At 49.7% G+C, this 22,074-nt stretch overlaps 1 protein-coding gene across 1 annotated transcript in view; it reads right to left on the bottom strand.

The window, feature by feature from the left end:
- Positions 1–11,656: 11,656 nt before the first annotated feature.
- The window catches only part of LOC118386452 (neuropilin-2-like), a 237,768-nt gene continuing 227,350 nt past the window's right edge, over positions 11,657–22,074 (bottom strand). The window contains exon 20 of the mRNA XM_052521822.1: positions 11,657–17,499. Coding sequence (XP_052377782.1) covers positions 17,195–17,499 — 305 coding nt within the window. The 3' untranslated portion in view covers positions 11,657–17,194. The remainder of the gene's footprint in view (positions 17,500–22,074) is intronic.

Here is a 22,074-nt window from a genome sequence, read left to right as displayed (position 1 = left end):
AGGGGACCTGGAGGGCGATAAATGATAAGGATGTTAAGCTTGAAAGGGCTGGTAACTGTAACAGCATGAAATTCAAAGGAGGCGATAGACAGATGGGTAAGCGGAGAAAGAGAGAATGACCACTTGGGAGAGATGAGGATCCCGGTGCCACCACCCCGCTGACCAGAAGCTCTCGGGGTGTGCGAGAACACGTGGGCGGACGAAGAGAGAGCAGTAGGAGTAGCAGTGTTATCTGTGGTGATCCATGTTTCCGTCAGTGCCAAGAAGTCGAGGGACTGGAGGGAGGCATAGGCTGAGATGAACTCTGCCTTGTTGGCCGCAGATCGGCAGTTCCAGAGGCTACCAGAGACCTGGAACTCCACGTGGGTCGTGCGCGCTGGGACCACCAGATTAGGGTGGACGCGGCCACGCGGTGTGGAGCGTTTGTATGGTCTGTGCAGAGAGGAGAGAACAGGGATAGACAGACACATAGTTGACAGGCTACAGAAGAGGCTACGCTAATGCAAGGAGATTGGAATGACAAGTGGACTACACGTCTCGAATGTTCAGAAAGTTAAGCTTACGTAGCAAGAATCTTATTGACTAAAATGATTAAAATGATACAGTACTGCTGAAGTAGGCTAGCTGGCAGTGGCTGCGTTGTTGACTTTGTAGGCTAGCTGGTAGTGGCTGCGTTGTTGACACTACACTAATCAAGTCGTTCCGTTGAGTGTAATAGTTTCTACAGTGCTGCTATTCGGGGCTAGCTGGCTAGCTAGCAGTGTTGATTACGTTACGTTGCGTTAAAAGAACGACAATAGCTGGCTAGCTAACCTAGAAAATCGCTCTAGACTACACAATTATCTTTGATACACAGACGGCTATGTAGCTAGCTATGTAGCTAGCTACGATCAAACAAATCAAACCGTTGTGCTGTAATGAAATGAAATGAAAATGTGATACTACCTGTGGAGCGAAGCGGAATGCGACCGGGTTGTTGAGTGCGGAAGTTCTATTCAGTAGACGTTGGCTAGCTGTTGGCTAGCTAGCAGTGTCTCCTACGTTAAGGACGACAAATAGCTGGCTAGCTAACCTCGGTAAATTAAGATAATCACTCTAAGACTACACGCTCTAAACTACACAATTATCTTGGATACGAAAACAGCAAAGACAACTATGTAGCTAGCTAACACTACACTAATCAAGTCGTTCAGTTGAGTGTAATAGTTTCTACAGTGCTGCTATTCGGTAGACGTTTGCTAGCTGGCTAGCTGCTGGGCAGATAGCAGTGTAGACTACGTTAGGACGACGAAATACGAAGTTGCAATAGAAGTGCTGACTGTTTCACTTTGTTGCCCTCTTTCTTTTCCTTTTTCTTCTGTCCTTCTTTTGTCCTTATTTTGTCTTTCTTTCTTCTGTTAACTAGATATTTTTTGTAAAAAATAAATAAAAAAATAAATAAAAAAAAGCTGTTCACAGGACGTGCTACCTCGTCCCAATCCGGCTGTTTTCGACTCTTTCTCTTTACCGCACCTGCTGTCTCTAACTGAATGAAAAGCCAACTGACATTTACTCCTGAGGTGCTGACCTGTTGCACCCTCTACAACCACAGTGATTATTATTATTTGACCATGCTGGTCATTTATGAACGTTTGAACATCTTGGCCATGTTCTGTTATAATCTCCACCCGGCACAGCCAGAAGAGGACTGGCCACCCCTCGTAGCCTGGTTCCTCCCTAGGTTTCTTCCTAGGTTCTGGCCTTTCTAGGGTGTTTTTCCTAGCCACCGTGCTTCTACACTCAGCAAAAAAACATCCTCTCACTGTCAACTGCGTTTATTTTTAGCAAACTTAACATGTGTAACTATTTGCAAAATAAGATTCAACAACTGACATAAACTAAACATGTTCCACAGACATGTGACTAACAGAAATGGAATAATGTGTCCCTGAACAAAGGGGGGTTCAAAATCAAAAGTTATAGTCAGTATCTAGTGTGGCCACCAGCTGCATTAAGTACTACAGTGCATCTCCTCCTCATGGACTGCACCAGATTTGTCAGTTCTTGCTGTGAGATGTTACCCCACTCTTCCACCAAGGCACCTGCAAGTTCCCGGACATTTCTGGGGGGAATGGCTCTAGTCCTCACCCTCTGATCCAACAGGTCCCAGACGTGCTCAATGGGATTGAGATCCGGGCTCATCACTGGCCATGGCAGAACACTGACATTCCTGTCTTGCAGGAAATCCTGCACAGAACAAGCAGTATGGCTGGAGGCATTGTCTTGCTGGAGGGTCATGTCAGGATGAGCCTGCAGGAAGGGTACCACATGAGGGAGGAGGATGTCTTCCCTGTAATGCACAGCGTTGAGATTGCCTGCAATGACAACAAGCTCAGTCCGATGATGCTGTGACACACCGCCCCAGACCATGACGGACCCTCCACCTCCAAATCGATGCAGAGTACAGGCCTCGGTGTGTAATTCCTTCGATGATAAACGCAGATGAGCAGGGAACCTGGGCATCTTTCTTTCTGTGTTTTTCAGAGTCAGTAGAAAGGCCTACTTAGTGTCCTATGTTTTCATAACTGTGACCTTAATTGCCTACCGTCTGTAAGCTGTTAGTGTCTTAACGACCGTTCCACAGGTGCATGTTCATTAATTGTTTATGGTTCATGGGAAACAGAGTTTAAACCCTTTACAATTAAGATCTGTGAAGTTATTTGGATTTTTACGAATTATCTTTGAAAGACAGGGTCCTGATAAAGGGACGTTTCTTTTCGTGCTGAGTTTAGATCTGCATTGCTGTTTGGGGTTTTAGGGAGGCAGTAGACTGTACTGGGGGAAGGGAGGCAGTAGACTGTACTGGGGGAGGGGAGGCAGTAGGGGGAGGGGAGGCAGTAGACTGTACTGGGGAGGAGGGAGGCAGTAGAATGTACTGGGGGAGGGGAGGCAGTAGAATGTACTGGGGGAGGGGCAGTAGACTCTACTGGGGGAGGGGAGGCAGTAGACTGTACTGGGGGAGGGGAGGCAGTAGACTGTACTGGGGAGGGGAGGCAGTAGACTGTACTGGGGAGGAGTAGGCAGTAGACTGTACTGGGGGAGGAGGCAGTAGACTGGGGGAGGGGAGGCAGTAGACTGTACTGGGGGAGGGGAGGCTGTACTGGGGGAGGGGAGGCAGTAGACTGTACTGGGGGGAAGGGAGGTACTGGGGGAGGGGAGGCAGACTCTACTGGGGGAGGGAGGCAGTAGACTGTACTGGGGGAGGGGAGGCAGTAGACTGTACTGGGGGAGGGAGGCAGTAGACTCTACTGGGGGGGAGGGAGGCAGTAGACTCTACTGGGGAGGGAGGCAGTAGACTGTACTGGGGGGAGGGAGGCAGTAGACTCTACTGGGGGAGGGGAGGCAGTAGACTGGGGGAGGAGGCAGTAGAGGGGGGGAGGCAGTAGACTCTACTGGGGGAGGGGGCAGTAGACTCTACTGGGGGAGGGGAGGCAGTAGACTGTACTGGGGGAGGGGAGGCAGTAGACTGTACTGGGGGAGGGAGGCAGTAGACTCTACTGGGGGAGGGGGAGGGAGGCAGTAGACTGTACTGGGGGAGGGAGGCAGTAGACTGTACTGGGGAGGGGAGGCAGTAGACTGACTGGGGAGGGGAGGCAGTAGACTGTACTGGGGAGGGGAGGCAGTAGACTGTACTGGGGGAGGGGAGGGGGAGGAGGCAGTAGACTGTACTGGGGGAGGGAGGCAGTAGACTGTACTGGGGGAGGGAGGCAGGACACTGGGGGGGAGGCAGTAGACTGTACTGGGGGAAGGGAGGCAGTAGACTGTACTGGGGAGGGAGGCAGTAGACTGTACTGGGGAGGCAGGACTGTACTGGGGGAGGGAGGCAGTAGACTGTACTGGGGGAGAGGAGGCAGTAGACTGTACTGGGGGAGGGGAGGCAGTAGACTGTACTGGGGGAGGGGAGGCAGTAGACTGTACTGGGGGAGGCAGTAGACTGTACTGGGGGAGGGAGGCAGTAGACTGTACTGGGGGAGGGGGGAGGCTAGTGGGGGGAGGGGAGGCTGTACTGGGGGAGGGAGGCAGTAGACTGTACTGGGGGAGGGGAGGCAGTAGACTGTACTGGGGGAGGGGAGGCAGTAGACTGTACTGGGGGAGGGGAGGCAGTAGACTGTACTGGGGGAGGGGAGGCAGTAGACTCTACTGGGGGAGGGGAGGCAGTAGACTGTACTGGGGGAGGGGAGGCAGTAGACTGTACTGGGGGAGGGGAGGCAGTAGACTGTACTGGGGGAGGGGAGGCAGTAGACTGTACTGGGGGGGAGGCAGTAGACTGTACTGGGGGGGAGGCAGTAGACTGTACTGGGGGAGGGGAGGCAGTAGACTGTACTGGGGGAGGGAGGCAGTAGACTGTACTGGGGAGGGAGGCAGTAGACTGTACTGGGGAGGGTAGGCACTGGGGGAGGGGAGGCAGTAGACTGTACTGGGGGAGGGGAGGCAGTAGACTCTACTGGGGGAGGGGAGGCAGTAGACTGTACTGGGGAGGGAGGCAGTAGACTGTACTGGGGGAGGGAGGCAGTAGACTCTACTGGGGGAGGCAGTAGACTGGGGGAGGGGAGGCAGTAGACTGTACTGGGGGAGGGGAGGCAGTAGACTGTACTGGGGGAGGGAGGCAGTAGACTGTCCTGGGGGAGGGGAGGCAGTAGAATGTACTGGGGGAGGCAGTAGATGTACTGGGGGAGGAGGCAGTAGACTGTACTGGGGGAGGGAGGCAGTAGACTGTACTGGGGGGGAGGCAGTAGACTGTACTGGGGGAGGGGAGGCAGTAGACTCTACTGGGGGAGGGGAGGCAGTAGACTGTACTGGGGACTCTACTGGGGGAGGGAGGCAGTAGGACTGTACTGGGGGAGGGGAGGCAGTAGACTGACTGGGGGACTGGGGGAGGGGAGGCAGTAGACTGTACTGGGGGAGGGGGAGGCATTGTTACTGGGGGAGACCCCCTCCTCCTGAACTATTGGGGGAGGTAGGCAGTCAGGATGTACCCCCTCCTCTTTCATTTTACATAAGGTAGGGAGGCATTAGACACTGGGGGAGGGAGGCAGTAGACTGGGGGAGGGAGGCTGGGGGGAGGGGAACAGGCAGGACCAGAATGTACTGGGGGAGGGGAGGCTGGCTTAGACTGTACTGGGGGAGGGAGGCAGTAGACTCCTCCTGACTGGGGAGAGGGGGAGGAACTAAGGTACTGGGGAGAGGCAGTAGTACTGGGGAGGGGAGGGCAGTAGACTCTACTGGGGGAGGGGAGGCAGTAGACTGTACTGGGGGAGGGGGTAGGCAGTAGACTGTACTGTACTGGGGGAGGAGGCAGTAGACTGTCCTGGGGGCTAGGGAGGCAGTAGAATGTACTGGGGGAGGGGAGGCAGTAGTATGTACTGGGGGAGGAGGCAGTAGACTGTACTGGGGGAGGGGAGGCAGTAGACTCTGGGGGGATAGGAGACTGGGGGTAGGGGGGCAGTAGGATGCACTGGGGGAGAACTAAGGAGGCAGTAGGATGTACTGGGGGAGGGCTAATAGAGGCAGTAGAACTGGTACTGGCTACTGGGGGAGGGGGCAGTAGACTGTACTGGGGAGGGGAGAACAGTAGGTACTGGCTAATGGGGAACTAAGGTACTGGCAAGGCAGAGACTCTCCTGGGGGAGGGACCCCCTCCTCTTTGAACTAAGATACTGGCTAATAGAGACTCTAACTGGTACTGGCTAGGGGGGCATTAGACTGGGGAAGCAGTAGACTGGCTACTGGGGTACTGGCTAGTAGACTGTACTGGGGGGGAGGGGGTACAGGCAGAGGGAAACAGAAGGAGCACCTCACAGTCTTGCGTGCGTAATTGTTTATGTGTACATTGCCCAGGGAATCAAACCCCCGACTATCTTAGCACTGGGCTACAGAGGACCACAAGGCTGTCAGTCTCGTTCAATTGCAGGCAGGCCAGACCGTCTCTGAGTGGTGTCTCTTATCTCTTGTCTATAGCACGGATCTCAGTCTGGCTCCTCCTACTGCTCTATATTTTGCTGTGTATTCCAACCTTCCCAGATGTTGTATAATAAATGTGCTGAGTGAAGTGTGTTTGGAGCACAGATCTCCCCGTCGTTTTCATTGAGCCCATATGCCAAGCCATACCTCCACCATTTTATTTATGAATCGATTATAAAGAGAAAGAATAAAAACTCAGAACAGGAGGAGGGTTCCCGTCTGTTTGGCTGTTCTGGCTGAACTGTTTAAACAGATGAGCTGGAGAGAAAGAACGAAAGGAGGGCAGAGAGAGGTAAACTAATGGCTGATCTGAGCAGCATTGGGTACTGGCTAATGGAGACCCGTCCTGAACTGGGGTACTGGCTGCCCCTCCTCTTAACTAAGGTACTGGGGGTCAAAATCGGGGGGAGTTGGTGGGCGTCAGGAACTAAGGTAACTGGCCCACAGCAGGGCTAATAGAGTCCCCTGGTGGGCGTCAGGTACTGGCTAATAGGGACCGACATCAGGGGCTAATAGCCGACTAGCTGGCTAGGGTACTTCAAAGCTTTAGATGTAATGAGGCCCCCCTCCTCCTGTCCCCGCTCCTAAACTAAGGTACTGATTAATAAAGGCCCCCCTCCTCTTTCATTTTACTTCAAGGTACTGGCTAATAGAGGCCCCCTCCTCTTTCATTTTACATCAAGGTACTGGCTAATAGAGGCCCCCCTCCTACTGAACTAAGGTACTGGCTAATAGAGGCCCCCCTCCTCCTGAACTAAGGTACTGGCTAATAGAGGCCCCCCTCCTACTGAACTAAGGTACTGGCTAATAGAGGCCCCCCTCCTACTGAACTAAGGTACTGGCTAATAGAGACCTCCCTCCTCCTGAACTAAGGTACTGGCTAATAGAGGCCCCCCTCCTACTGAACTAAGGTACTGGCTAATAGAGACCCCCTCCTCCTGAACTAAGGTACTGGCTAATAGAGGCCCCCCTCCTCCTGAACTAAGGTACTGGCTAATAGAGGCCCCCTCCTCCTGAACTAAGGTACTGGCTAATAGAGGGTACCCCTCCTGAACTAAGGTACTGGCTCCTCCTGAACTAAGGTACTGGCTAATAGAGACCCCCTCCTCCTGAACTAAGGTACTGGCTAATAGAGACCCCCCTCCTCCTGAACTAAGGTACTGGCTAATAGAGACCTCCCTCCTCCTGAACTAAGGTACTGGCTAATAGAGACCCCCTCCTCCTGAACTAAGGTACTGGCTAATAGAGACCCCCTCCTACTGAACTAAGGTACTGGCTAATAGAGGCCCCCCTCCTCCTGAACTAAGGTACTGGCTAATAGAGGCCCCCCTCCTCCTGAACTAAGGTACTGGCTAATAGAGGCCCCCCTCCTCCTGAACTAAGGTACTGGCTAATAGAGACCCCCTCCTCCTGAACTAAGGTACTGGCTAATAGAGACCTCCCTCCTCCTGAACTAAGGTACTGGCTAATAGAGACCTCCCTCCTCCTGAACTAAGGTACTGGCTAATAGAGACCCCCTCCTCCTGAACTAAGGTACTGGCTAATAGAGACCCCCCATTCTCCTGAACTAAGGTACTGGCTAATAGAGACCCCCCTCCTCCTCCTGAACTAAGGTACTGGCTAATAGAGACCTCCCTCCTCCTGAACTAAGGTACTGGCTAATAGAGACCTCCCTCCTCCTGAACTAAGGTACTGGCTAATAGAGGGTCCCCTCCTCTTCATCTAAGGTACTGGCTAATAGAGACCTCCCTCCTCCTGAACTAAGGTACTGGCTAATAGAGGGTCCCCTCCTCTTAATCTAAGGTACTGGCTAATAGAGGGTCCCCTCCTCTTAATCTAAGGTACTGGCTAATAGAGGGTCCCCTCCTCTTAATCTAAGGTACTGGCTAATAGAGGGTCCCCTCCTCTTCATCTAAGGTACAAACTAATAGAGGGTCCCCTCCTCTTAATCTAAGGTACTGGCTAATAGAGGGTCCCCTCCTCTTAATCTAAGGTACTGGCTAATAGAGGGTCCCCTCCTCTTAATCTAAGGTACTGGCTAATAGAGGGTCCCCTCCTCTTCATCTAAGGTACTGGCTAATAGAGGGTCCCCTCCTCTTAATCTAAGGTACTGGCTAATAGAGGGTCCCCTCCTCTTAATCTAAGGTACTGGCTAATAAAGGGTCCCCTCCTCTTAATCTAAGGTACTGGCTAATAGAGGGTCCCCTCCTCTTAATCTAAGGTACTGGCTAATAGAGGGTCCCCTCCTCTTAATCTAAGGTACTGGCTAATAGAGGGTCCCCTCCTCTAAATCTAAGGTACTGGCTAATAGAGGGTCCCCTCCTCTTAATCTAAGGTACTGGCTAATAGAGGGTCCCATCCTCCTAATCTAAGGTACTGGCTAATAGAGGGTCCCCTCCTCTTCATCTAAGGTACTGGCTAATAGAGACCTCCCTCCTCCTGAACTAAGGTACTGGCTAATAGAGGGTCCCCTCCTCTTAATCTAAGGTACTGGCTAATAGAGGGTCCCCTCCTCTTAATCTAAGGTACTGGCTAATAGAGGGTCCCCTCCTCTTAATCTAAGGTACTGGCTAATAGAGGGTCCCCTCCTCTTCATCTAAGGTACTGGCTAATAGAGGGTCCCCTCCTCTTAATCTAAAGTACAAGCTAATAGAGGGTCCCCTCCTCTTAATCTAAGGTACTGGCTAATAGAGGGTCCCCTCCTCTTAATCTAAGGTACTGGCTAATAGAGGGCCCCCTCCTCTTAATCTAAGGTACTGGCTAATAGAGGGTCCCATCCTCCTAATCTAAGGTACTGGCTAATAGAGGGTCCCCTCCTCTTAATCTAAGGTACAAGCTAATAGAGGGCCCCTCTCCCCCCTCCTAAGGTAACATACTAGCTAATAGAGCACCCCCTCGTCCTTCCTCCTGAACTAAGGTACTAGCTAATTAGAGGCCCCCTTCGTCAATTTAGGTACTGGCTAATAGAGGGCACCCCTTCCTCCTCTTAATCTAAGGTACTGGCTAATAGAGGGCACCCCTTCCTCCTCTTAATCTAAGGTACTGGCTAATAGAGGGTCCCCTCCTCCTGAACTAAGGTACTGGCTAATAGAGACCCCCCTCCTCCTCCTGAACTAAGGTACTGGCTAATAGAGGCCCCCTCCTCCTGAACTAAGGTACTGGCTAATAGAGACCCCCCTCCTCCTGAACTAAGGTACTGGCTAATAGAGACCCCCTCCTCCTGAACTAAGGTACTGGCTAATAGAGACCCCCCCTTCTCCTGAACTAAGGTACTGGCTAATAGAGACCCCTTCCTCCTGAACTAAGGTACTGGCTAATAGAGACCCCCTCCTCCTGAACTAAGGTACTGGCTAATAGAGACCCCCCTCCTCCTCCTGAACTAAGGTACTGGCTAATAGAGACCCCCTCCTCCTCCTGAACTAAGGTACTGGCTAATAGAGACCCCCCTCCTCCTCCTGAACTAAGGTACTGGCTAATAGAGACCCCCCTCCTCCTCCTGAACTAAGGTACTGGCTAATAGAGACCCCCCTCCTCCTCCTGAACTAAGGTACTGGCTAATAGAGGCCCCCCTCCTCCTGAACTAAGGTACTGGCTAATAGAGGCCCCCCTCCTCCTGAACTAAGGTATTGGCTAATAGAGGCCCCCCTCCTCCTGAACTAAGGTACTGGCTAATAGAGGCCCCCCTCCTCCTGAACTAAGGTACTGGCTAATAGAGGCCCCCCTCGTCCTGAACTAAGGTACTGGCTAATAGAGACCCCCCTCCTCCTGAACTAAGGTACTGGCTAATAGAGACCCCCCTCCTCCTCCTGAACTAAGGTACTGGCTAATAGAGACTCCCCTCCTCCTCCTGAACTAAGGTACTGGCTAATAGAGACCCCCCTCCTCCTGAACTAAGGTACTGGCTAATAGCGACCCCCTCCTCCTCCTGAACTAAGGTACTGGCTAATAGAGACCCCCCTCCTCCTCCTGAACTAAGGTACTGGCTAATAGAGACCCCCCTCCTCCTCCTGAACTAAGGTACTGGCTAATAGAGACCCCCCTCCTCCTCCTGAACTAAGGTACTGGCTAATAGAGGCCCCCCTCCTCCTGAACTAAGGTACTGGCTAATAGAGACCCCCCTCCTCCTCCTGAACTAAGGTACTGGCTAATAGAGACCCCCCTCCTCCTCCTGAACTAAGGTACTGGCTAATAGAGACCCCCCTCCTCCTCCTGAACTAATGTACTGGCTAATAGAGACCCCCTCCTCCTCCTGAACTAAGGTACTGGCTAATAGAGACCCCCCTCCTCCTCCTGAACTAAGGTACTGGCTAATAGAGGCCCCCCTCCTCCACCCTCCTGATCTAAGATACTGGCTAATAGAGGCCCCCCTCCTCCACCCTCCTGGTCTAAGATACTGGCTAATAGGGGGCCCCCCTCCTCTTAATCTAAGGTAATGGCTATTAGGGGGCCCCCCTCCTCTTAATCTAAGGTACTGGCTATTACGGGACCCCCCCTCCTTTTAATCTAAGGTAATGGCTAATAAATCACCCCCCCCTCCTCTTAATCTAAGGTACTGGCTATTAGGGGCCCCCCCTCCTCTTAATCTAAGGTACTGGCTATTAGAGGCCCCCCTCCTCAATTTAAGTACTGGCTATTAGAGGCCCCCCTCCTCAATTTAGGTACTGGCTAATAGAGGCCCCCCTCCTTCTCACCTCACTCAGGGGAGAGATTGTGGTTGGCATGGTGTGTGTCTACAACTGTGTGTGTGTGTGTGGGTGGGGGGGCACACACTCACACACAGCCCCCCACATACATACACACACACCACCGAGGAGGGAAAGGGAATGAACATGAAAGGAGTGTCAGAGGAGACATACACTTCCACCATGTCTTAGAAACATCAAGAGTGTGTGTGTGTGTTGTCTTAGAAACATCAAGAGTGTGTGTGTGTGTTGTCTTAGAAACATTAGGAGTGTGTGTGTGTGTGTGTGTGTGTTGTCTTAGAAACATTAGGAGTGTGTGTGTGTGTGTTGTCTTAGAAACATTAGGAGTGTGTGTGTGTGTTGTCTTAGAAACATTAGGAGTGTGTGTGTATGTTGTCTTAGAAACATTAGGAGTGTGTGTGTGTGTTGTCTTAGAAACATTAGGAGTATGTGTGTGTGTGTGTGTTGTCTTAGAAACATTAGGAGTGTGTGTGTGTGTTGTCTTAGAAACATTAGGAGTGTGTGTGTATGTTGTCTTAGAAACATTAGGAGTGTGTGTGTGTGTGTTTTCTTAGAAACATTAGGAGTGTGTGTGTGTGTGTGTGTATGTTGTCTTAGAAACATTAGGAGTGTGTGTGTGTGTGTGTGTGTGTGTGTGTGTGTGTGTGTGTGTGTGTGTGTGTGTGTGTGTGTGTGTGTGTGTGTGTGTGTGTGTGTGTGTGTGTGTGTGTGTGTGTCTTAGAAACATTAGGAGTGTGTGTGTGTATGTTGTCTTAGTAACATCAGGAGTGTGTGTGTGTGTGTGTATGTTGTCTTAGAAACATTAGGAGTGTGTGTGTATGTTGTCTTAGAAACATTAGGAGTGTGTGTATGTTGTCTTAGAAACATTAGGAGTGTGTGTGTGTGTTGTCTTAGAAACATCGAGTGTGCGTGTGTATGTGTTGATAAGATCACCACGACAACAACACAAACACTAACCATATTATTCATCCTTTATTAAATAATAATAAGCAATAAAAAAACGACATCTCTGTACAAAGTCTTACAAACAACAGTGTTACCAGTGACAGGATCTCCGTTAGAGAGAGAGATGTCTGCCTCACCCCCTCATCCCAGACAGAAGAGGTAATACTATGGCCTATCCCACATTGCACCCCATTCCCTATATAGTGCACTACTTTTGACCACCCGTGCATTACAGAGCCCTATAGGGCCCTGGTCAAAAGTAGTGCACTATATAGGGAATAGGGTTCCATTTGGGATTCATTTATGTCTCAGCTCCCTAGAAAAGTTCAATCAGGCCTAGAAAGAGAGATCCAAGGCACTTGGAAAAGAGTCAACAGAGTCCAATGAAAAAGGAGCTGGATGTACCACCACCTCCAGCCCTCTGCCGTCCTCTGGCCCTATCCTCCCTTCACCCAGTCCTCTGCAGTCCTCTGGCCCTATCCTCCCTTCACCCAGTCCTCTGGCCCTATCCTCCCTTCACCCAGCCCTCTGCAGTCCTCTGGCCCTATCCTCCCTTCACCCAGTCCTCTGCAGTCCTCTGGCCCTATCCTCCCTTCACCCAGTCCTCTGGCCCTATCCTCCCTTCACCCAGCCCTCTGCAGTCCTCTGGCCCTATCCTCCCTTCACCCAGTCCTCTGGCCCTATCCTCCCTTCACCCAGCCCTCTGCAGTCCTCTGGCCCTATCCTCCCTTCACCCAGCCCTCTGGCCCTATCCTCCCTTCACCCAGCCCTCTGGCCCTATCCTCCCTTCACCCAGCCCTCTGGCCCTATCCTCCCTTCACCCAGCCCTCTGCAGTCCTCTGCCCCTATCCTCCCTTCACCCAGCCCTCTGGCGTCCTCTGGCCCTATCCTCCCTTCACCCAGCCCTCTGCAGTCCTATGGCCCTATCCTCCCTTCACCCAGCCCTCTGTCGTCCTCTGGCCCTATCCTCCCTTCACCCAGCCCTCTGCCGTCCTCTGGCTCTATCCTCCCTTCACCCAGCCCTCTGCAGTCCTCTGCCCCTATCCTCCCTTCACCCAGCCCTCTGCAGTCCTCTGCCCCTATCCTCCCTTCACCCAGCCCTCTGCAGTCCTCTGCCCCTATCCTCCCTTCACCCAGCCCTCTGCAGTCCTCTGGCCCTATCCTCCCTTCACCCAGCCCTCTGTCGTCCTCTGGCCCTATCCTCCCTTCACCCAGCCCTCTGCCGTCCTCTGGCTCTATCCTCCCTTCACCCAGCCCTCTGCAGTCCTCTGCCCCTATCCTCCCTTCACCCAGCCCTCTGCAGTCCTCTGCCCCTATCCTCCCTTCACCCAGCCCTCTGTCGTCCTCTGGCCCTATCCTCCCTTCACCCAGCCCTCTGCAGTCCTCTGGCCCTATCCTCCCTTCACCCAGCCCTCTGCAGTCCTCTGCCCCTATCCTCCCTTCACCCAGCCCTCTGCAGTCCTCTGCCCCTATCCTCCCTTCACCCAGCCCTCTGCAGTCCTCTGCCCCTATCCCCCCTTCACCCAGCCCTCTGCAGTCCTCTGCCCCTATCCTCCCTTCACCCAGCCCTCTGCAGTCCTCTGGCCCTATCCTCCCTTCACCCAGCCCTCTGCAGTCCTCTGCCCCTATCCTCCCTTCACCCAGCCCTCTGCAGTTCTCTGCCCCTATCCTCCCTTCACCCAGCCCTCTGCAGTCCTCTGCCCCATCCTCCCATCCTCCATCCCTTCACCCATCCCTCTGCCATCCTCTGCCCCATCCTCCCTCACTCCTTTCAGCACTTCCTAATCAGCCTCCCTCCCTCCTTTCCCTCCTTTCTTCCCTTCCCCCTTCCTTCCCTCCCTTTCTCTCTCTCTCCCTCCTTTACTCCCTTCCTACCTCCCTCCTTCCCTCGCTCCCTCAATTCCTACCTCGATCTCCCGGTCCGCTTGGCCCACTGAGGTGCAGTCTTCCTGGACTGAACTATGGAGGAAGAGACCTCTCTCTCTTTTTCCTCTTTTCTCTTTGCTTGAGGCCAAACCGATTCTAAAACTCAAACCAGATTTCAGATTATTTATTTTTTTAACTCAACCCTGACACAAAAACATGTCTCTGGCTATGGTTAACACTCGTTCTCATGTAACATTAAAATAAGAGAACAGAAAAGTGGAGTGAATATTTAAAAAAAAAAACAGAATGTAGAAACTAGCATACGGTCAGGTCCCCAAAGGCCCCCAGTGGTGGTTTTCTGTCTCTCGCCAGATCGATCTGTCGCTAGCGTCCCTACGCATGGCTCTCTGTCTCTCTACTCAAGGATAGATCGATCTGCCGCTAGCGTCTCTAGGCATGGCTCTCTGTCTCTCTACTCCAGGATAGATTGATCTGTCGCTAGCGTCTCTAGGCATGGATCTCTGTCTCTCTACTCCAGGATAGATTGATCTGTCGCTAGCGTCCCTACTCATGGCTCTCTGTCTCTCTACTCTAGGATAGATTGATCTGCCGCTAGCGTCTCTACGCATGGCTCTCTGTCTCTCTACTCCAGGATAGATTGATCTGTCGCTAGCGTCCCTACGCATGGATCTCTGTCTCTCTACTCCAGGATAGATTGATCTGCCGCTAGCGTCTCTAGGCATGGCTCTCTGTCTCTCTACTCCAGGATAGATTGATCTGCCGCTAGCGTCTCTAGGCATGGCTCTCTGTCTCTCTACTCCAGGATAGATTGATCTGCCGCTAGCGTCTCTACGCATGGCTCTCTGTCTCTCTACTCCAGAGTAGATCTATCTGTCGCTAGCGTCCCTACGTATGGCTCTGTCTCTCTACTCCAGGATAGATTGATCTGCCGCTAGCGTCTCTAGGCATGGCTCTCTGTCTCTCTACTCCAGGATAGATTGATCTTCCGCTAGCGTCTCTAGGCATGGCTCTCTGTCTCTCTACTCCAGGATAGATTGATCCGCCGCTAGCGTCGCTACGCATGGCTCTCTGTCTCTCTACTCCAGGATAGATCGATCTGTCGCTAGCGTCCCTACGCATGGCTCTCTGTCTCTCTACTCCAGGATAGATTGATCTGCCGCTAGCGTCTCTAGGCATGGCTCTCTGTCTCTCTACTCCAGGATAGATTGATCTGTCGCTAGCGTCCCTACGCATGGATCTCTGTCTCTCTACTCCAGGATAGATTGATCTGTCACTAGCGTCTCTACGCATGGCTCTCTGTCTCTCTACTCCAGCATAGATTGATCTGTCGCTAGCGTCCCTTACGCATGGATCTCTGTCTCTCTACTCCAGGATAGATTGATCTGTCGCTAGCGTCCCTACGCATGGATCTCTGTCTCTCTACTCCAGGATAGATTGATCTGTCGCTAGCGTCCCTACGCATGGATCTCTGTCTCTCTACTCCAGGATAGATTGATCTGTCGCTAGCGTCCCTACGCATGGATCTCTGTCTCTCTACTCCAGGATAGATTGATCTGTCGCTAGCGTCCCTACGCATGGATCTCTGTCTCTCTACTCCAGGATAGATCGATCTGTCGCTAGCGTCTCTAGGCATGGCTCTCTGTCTCTCTACTCCAGGATAGATTGATCTGTCGCTAGCGTCCCTACGCATGGATCTCTGTCTCTCTACTCCAGGATAGATTGATCTGTCGCTAGCGTCCCTACGCATGGATCTCTGTCTCTCTACTCCAGGATAGATTGATCTGTCGCTAGCGTCCCTACGCATGGCTCTCTGTCTCTCTACTCCAGGATAGATTGATCTGCCGCTAGCGTCTCTAGGCATGGCTCTCTGTCTCTCTACTCCAGGATAGATTGATCTGTCGCTAGCGTCCCTACGCATGGATCTCTGTCTCTCTACTCCAGGATAGATTGATCTGCCGCTAGCGTCTCTAGGCATGGATCTCTGTCTCTCTACTCCAGGATAGATTGATCTGTCGCTAGCGTCCCTACGCATGGCTCTGTCTCTCTACTCCAGGATAGATTGATCTGCCGCTAGCGTCCCTACGCATGGCTCTCTGTCTCTCTACTCCAGGATATATTGATCTGTCGCTAGCGTCCCTACGCATGGATCTCTGTCTCTCTACTCCAGGATAGATTGATCTGTCGCTAGCGTCTCTAGGCATGGCTCTCTGTCTCTCTACTCCAGGATAGATTGATCTGTCGCTAGCGTCTCTAGGCATGGCTCTCTGTCTCTCTACTCCAGGATAGATCGATCTGCCGCTAGCATCCCTACGCATGGCTCTCTTCCAATAAAAGTTAGCTTAAGGCTCAATTGTGTGTCCAAGAAAGTGGCTTGGCTTTTTATCCAGCTCCTGTAGTCCTTTCTTTGTTTTCTTTGAGATCTTTCTTCTTTAGGGATAGAGTTAAAGTAGTCTGGAAAGATGAGAGGATTCTCTTTCTCTCTCTCTTTCTCGCTCTGTCTTTCTTTCTGTCTCTCTCTCTCTCTCTCTCTCTCTCTCTCTCTCTCTCTCTCTCTCTCTCTCTCTCTCTCTCTCTCTCTCTCTCTCTCTCTCCCCCTCTCTCTCTCTGTCTCCCTCTGTCTCTCTCTCTCTCTCAGCAATCCATAGGGTGCAAGAAAACAATCATAATGTTTCACACAGCGCATCACACCATGTGTTATAGATCATCACACAGGCAAAAAAAGCAAGAGACAATCAAAATACTCCTTCCAACTTTAAGTAACATAACGAACAATACGTCTCATGTCATGTTAGATAAAGTTTTCTTTTCATTCTTTCTCTTCGTCTTCCTTTTAAAAGGCTGGTAACAGTCTGGAAAAACAGAAACATCACACGCCATAACAGATGAACTGAACTCAACTGAACTGAGGCGAAAGGCAAAACAAAATATTGACACACTGAAGTCTAAAAATGAGAACGAGGGATTGGTCTACAGAGCGATACAACTGAAGCTGATCATAATAAAGACACATGTTCTTCAACTGAACTTAAAAAACTGTCCACGATACTCTATGCCACTGTTATCACATAATGCAGGCAGGCGAGAGCAAGCCGAGAGCTGTCTTACAAGCTAGAATCACATTCTAAAAAACCTTCCTGGCAATAATTCCACTCATATTCTAACGTCCATCATAACCAAAAAAACAAACAACAAAATGACTTCTTCTTTTCTTCTTTACAAATCTAGATTCATTTTCTTTTCATCTTTTTTTTTGGGATAGGCATTAGATTGATATGTTTTGATATTGTTCAGCACCCACTGAATGGTCCACTGGCTACATGACAGCTCTGAGAGGTTCGGTCCTAGACGGGTTTTTGGGTCCAGTCCCAGTCTGCAGCAGTAGGGGTTTAGGGTGCAACCCCAGACTGACAGTAGGGGTTCTGGTCCAGGCCCAGACTGCTGTGATCCAGTGGCCAGTACGTGTGGCATCATGGCAGGTAAGTGTGGTTCATTCACAAGCTTTGATTGATCAGGATCTCTCCTGCAGGCAGAGAAGAGACCCCCGAGAGGAGGGGACAAGGGTTTGGCTTGTGTCTCTCTGTTCGTCACACAGTTAAGGTCCTTGAGTTGGGAAAGCCTTAGAGCTTGAAGCACAAGACCTCCCAGCGCCTTAAACAGCCCTAGGCCTCGGAGCAGCAGCGTTGCTGGTTGATCTTCACCTTGTGTTTGATCCCGTCGTACAGCTCAAAGTTGTAGTTCTCCAATGTGGTGGAGCTCCTTGACGACAGGCCGCTGTAGAAGCAGGTGCAGTAGAGCAGCAGGCCGCCACACACCGCCCCCAGCAGTACGCCCAGGGAAGACATGACGATGATGGTGACCAGGATAGGATCCAGGGTGTACAGCCACGAGTTGTCCTTCTCGGAGACATGTGTCACAGGGGGGTCCATGGACGGGCCGGGGGTACTCCACTCTGGGAACGGGAAACCTGACGAGGAGACACAGAGGAGGAACATTCAGTCTGATCAAATCAGAAACCATATATGGAAAAGGTCACATGTATATATACCTATATACTGGACAAGTCAGTTACCTACAGTGGGGACAACAAGTGTTTGATACACTGTCGATTTTGCAGGTTTTCCTACTTACAAAGCATGTAGAGGTCTGTAATTTTTATTATAGGTACACTTCAACTGTGAGAGACGGAATCTAAAACAAAAATCTAGAAAATTACCTATATAAAGGACAGGTCAGTTACCTATATACTGGACAAGTCTGTTACCTATATAAAGGACAGGTCAGTTACCTATATATTGGACAGGTCAGTTACCTATATAAAGGACAGGTCAGTTACCTATATATTGGACGGGTCAGTTACCTATATATTGGACAGGTCAGTTACCTATATAAAGGACAGGTCAGTTACCTACATAAAGGACAGGTCAGTTACCTATATAAAGGACTTGTCAGTATAATGTAGTTATATACTGGACAGGTCAGTATAATGTAGTTATATACTGGACAGGTCAGTATAATGTAGTTATATACTGGACAGGTCAGTATAATGTAGTTATATACTGGACAGGTCAGTATAATGTAGTTATATACTGGACAGGTCAGTATAATGTAGTTATATACTGGACAGGTCAGTATAATGTAGTTATATACTGGACAGGTCAGTATAATGTAGTTATATACTGGAGAGGTCAGTATAATGTAGTTATATATTGGACAGGTCAGTTACCTACATACTATATATTGGATAACAGTGTGTTGTCTCTAATTGGATAACAGTGTGTTGTCTCTGGTTGGATAACAGTGTGTTGTCTCTGGTTGGATAACAGTCTCTGGTTGGATAACAGTGTGTTGTCTCTGGTTGGATAACAGTGTGTTGTCTCTGGTTGGATAACAGTATGTTGTCTCTGGTTGGATAACAGTGTGTTGTCTCTGGTTGGATAACAGTCTCTGGTTGGATAACAGTGCGTTGTCTCTGATTGGATAACAGTGTGTTGTCTCTAATTGGATAACAGTGTGTTGTCTCTGGTTGGATAACAGTCTCTGGTTGGATAACAGTGTGTTGTCTCTGGTTGGATAACAGTGTGTTGTCTCTGGTTGGATAACAGTGTGTTGTCTCTGGTTGGATAACAGTCTCTGGTTGGATAACAGTGTGTTGTCTCTGGTTGGATAACAGTGTGTTGTCTCTGATTGGATAACAGTGCGTTGTCTCTGATTGGATAACAGTGTGTTGTCTCTAATTGGATAACAGTCTCTGGTTGGATAACAGTCTCTGGTTGGATAACAGTGTGTTGTCTCTGGTTGGATAACAGTGTGTTGTCTCTGGTTGGATAACAGTGCGTTGTCTCTAATTGGATAACAGTCTCTGATTGGATAACAGTCTCTGATTGGATAACAGTCTCTGGTTGGATAACAGTCTCTGGTTGGATAACAGTGCGTTGTCTCTGATTGGATAACAGTCTCTGATTGGATAACAGTCTCTGATTGGATAACAGTCTCTGGTTGGATAACAGTCTCTGATTGGATAACAGTCTCTGATTGGATAACAGTCTCTGGTTGGATAACAGTGCGTTGTCTCTAATTGGATAACAGTGTGTTGTCTCTGGTTGGATAACAGTGTGTTGTCTCTAATTGGATAACAGTGTGTTGTCTCTGGTTGGATAACAGTCTCTGGTTGGATAACAGTGTGTTGTCTCTGGTTGGATAACAGTGTGTTGTCTCTGGTTGGATAACAGTCTCTGGTTGGATAACAGTATGTTGTCTCTGATTGGATAACAGTGTGTTGTCTCTGGTTGGATAACAGTATGTTGTCTCTGGTTGGATAACAGTGTGTTGTCTCTAATTGGATAACAGTGTGTTGTCTCTGGTTGGATAACAGTGTGTTGTCTCTGATTGGATAACATTGTATTGTCTCTGGTTGGATAACAGTGTGTTGTCTCTGGTTGGATAACAGTGTGTTGTCTCTGGTTGGATAACAGTCTCTGGTTGGATAACAGTATGTTGTCTCTGATTGGATAACAGTGTGTTGTCTCTGGTTGGATAACAGTGTGTTGTCTCTGGTTGGATAACAGTGTGTTGTCTCTGGTTGGATAACAGTAGGTTGTCTCTGATTGGATAACAGTGTGTTGTCTCTGGTTGGATAACAGTGTGTTGTCTCTGGTTGGATAACAGTCTCTGGTTGGATAACAGTCTCTGGTTGGATAACAGTATGTTGTCTCTGATTGGATAACAGTGTGTTGTCTCTGGTTGGATAACAGTGTGTTGTCTCTGGTTGGATAACAGTGTGTTGTCTCTGGTTGGATAACAGTGTGTTGTCTCTGGTTGGATAACAGTCTCTGGTTGGATAACAGTCTCTGGTTGGATAACAGTATGTTGTCTCTGGTTGGATAACAGTGTGTTGTCTCTGATTGGATAACAGTCTCTGGTTGGATAACAGTGTGTTGTCTCTGGTTGGATAACAGTGTGTTGTCTCTGATTGGATAACATGTGTGTTGTCTCTGATTGGATAACAGTGTGTTGTCTCTGATTGGATAACAGTGTGTTGTCTCTGATTGGATAACAGTCTCTGGTTGGATAACATTGTATTGTCTCTGATTGGATAACATTGTATTGTCTCTGGTCGGATAACAGTGTGTTGTCTCTGATTGGATAACAGTGTGTTGTCTCTGGTCGGATAACAGTGTGTTGTCTCTGGTTGGATAACAGTGTGTTGTCTCTGGTTGGATAACAGTGTGTTGTCTCTGGTTGGATAACAGTGTGTTGTCTCTGGTTGGATAACAGTGTGTTGTCTCTGGTTGGATAACAGTGTGTTGTCTCTGGTTGGATAACAGTGTGTTGTCTCTGATTGGATAACAGTGTGTTGTCTCTGGTTGGATAACAGTGTGTTGTCTCTGATTGGATAACAGTCTCTGGTTGGATAACAGTGTGTTGTCTCTGGTTGGATAACAGTGTGTTGTCTCTGATTGGATAACAGTCTCTGGTTGGATAACAGTCTCTGGTTGGATAACAGTGTGTTGTCTCTGGTTGGATAACAGTGTGTTGTCTCTGATTGGATAACAGTCTCTGGTTGGATAACAGTCTCTGATTGGATAACAGTGTGTTGTCTCTGGTTGGATAACAGTGTGTTGTCTCTGGTTGGATAACAGTGTGTTGTCTCTAATTGGATAACAGTGTGTTGTCTGGTTGGATAACAGTCTCTGGTTGGATAACAGTGTATTGTCTCTGGTTGGATAACAGTCTCTGGTTGGATAACAGTCTCTGGTTGGATAACAGTGTGTTGTCTCTGGTTGGATAACAGTGTGTTGTCTCTGGTTGGATAACAGTGTGTTGTCTCTGGTTGGATAACAGTGTGTTGTCTCTGGTTGGATAACAGTGTGTTGTCTCTGGTTGGATAACAGTCTCTGGTTGGATAACAGTCTCTGGTTGGATAACAGTGTGTTGTCTCTGGTTGGATAACAGTGTGTTGTCTCTGGTTGGATAACAGTGTGTTGTCTCTGGTTGGATAACAGTCTCTGGTTGGATAACAGTGTGTTGTCTCTGGTTGGATAACAGTCTCTGGTTGGATAACAGTGTATTGTCTCTGGTTGGATAACAGTCTCTGGTTGGATAACAGTCTCTGGTTGGATAACAGTGTGTTGTCTCTGATTGGATAACAGTCTCTGGTTGGATAACAGTCTCTGGTTGGATAACAGTGTGTTGTCTCTGGTTGGATAACAGTCTCTGATTGGATAACAGTGTGTTGTCTCTGGTTGGATAACAGTCTCTGATTGGATAACAGTGTGTTGTCTCTGGTTGGATAACAGTCTCTGATTGGATAACAGTCTCTGGTTGGATAACAGTGTGTTGTCTCTGGTTGGATAACAGTCTCTGATTGGATAACAGTGTGTTGTCTCTGGTTGGATAACAGTCTCTGATTGGATAACAGTGTGTTTTCTCTAGGGCCCATACGGAATAACGTGCCATTTGGGATGCAGAGTGTTAATTTGGTTGGATGACAGTGCATTGTCTCTTGGTTGGATGGCTGTAGCTAATTAAAGCAGTGAATGTAAACACATTAACAAACCTATTTGTAATTACCTCTAGCGTGTGGTTTATATAGACAGACACAAACACATACACACACACATTTGCAGGCGCAAACACACACACACACATACACACACATATTTGCAGACACAAACACACACAAAGTGTAAACCTAGTCTGTTCTTTACTGATGGAGAGGAAACATTGTTGTTGTGTATAGGGTAGAGACAGAGAGAGACAGAGAGAGGGAGACAGACAGCGAGAGAGAGAGAGACAGAGAGAGACAGAGAGAGAGAGAGAGAGAGAGAGAGAGAGGAGACAGACAGCGAGAGAGAGAGAGAGAGAGAGAGAGAGAGAGAGAGAGAGAGAGAGAGGGAGACAGACAGCGAGAGAGAGAGAGAGAGAGAGAGAGAGAGACAGAGAGAGGGAGAGAGACAGAGAGAGGGAGACAGACAGCGAGAGAGAGAGAGAGACAGAGAGAGAGAGAGAGAGAGAGAGAGGGGAGACAGACAGCGAGAGA

The sequence above is a fragment of the Oncorhynchus keta genome, chromosome 7 (assembly GCF_023373465.1).
Source record: "Oncorhynchus keta strain PuntledgeMale-10-30-2019 chromosome 7, Oket_V2, whole genome shotgun sequence".
In the NCBI taxonomy this organism is placed as follows: Eukaryota; Metazoa; Chordata; class Actinopteri; order Salmoniformes; family Salmonidae; genus Oncorhynchus; species Oncorhynchus keta.
Note: the sequence above shows the minus strand (reverse complement) of the source record. Positions and strands in the feature narration are given on the sequence as shown.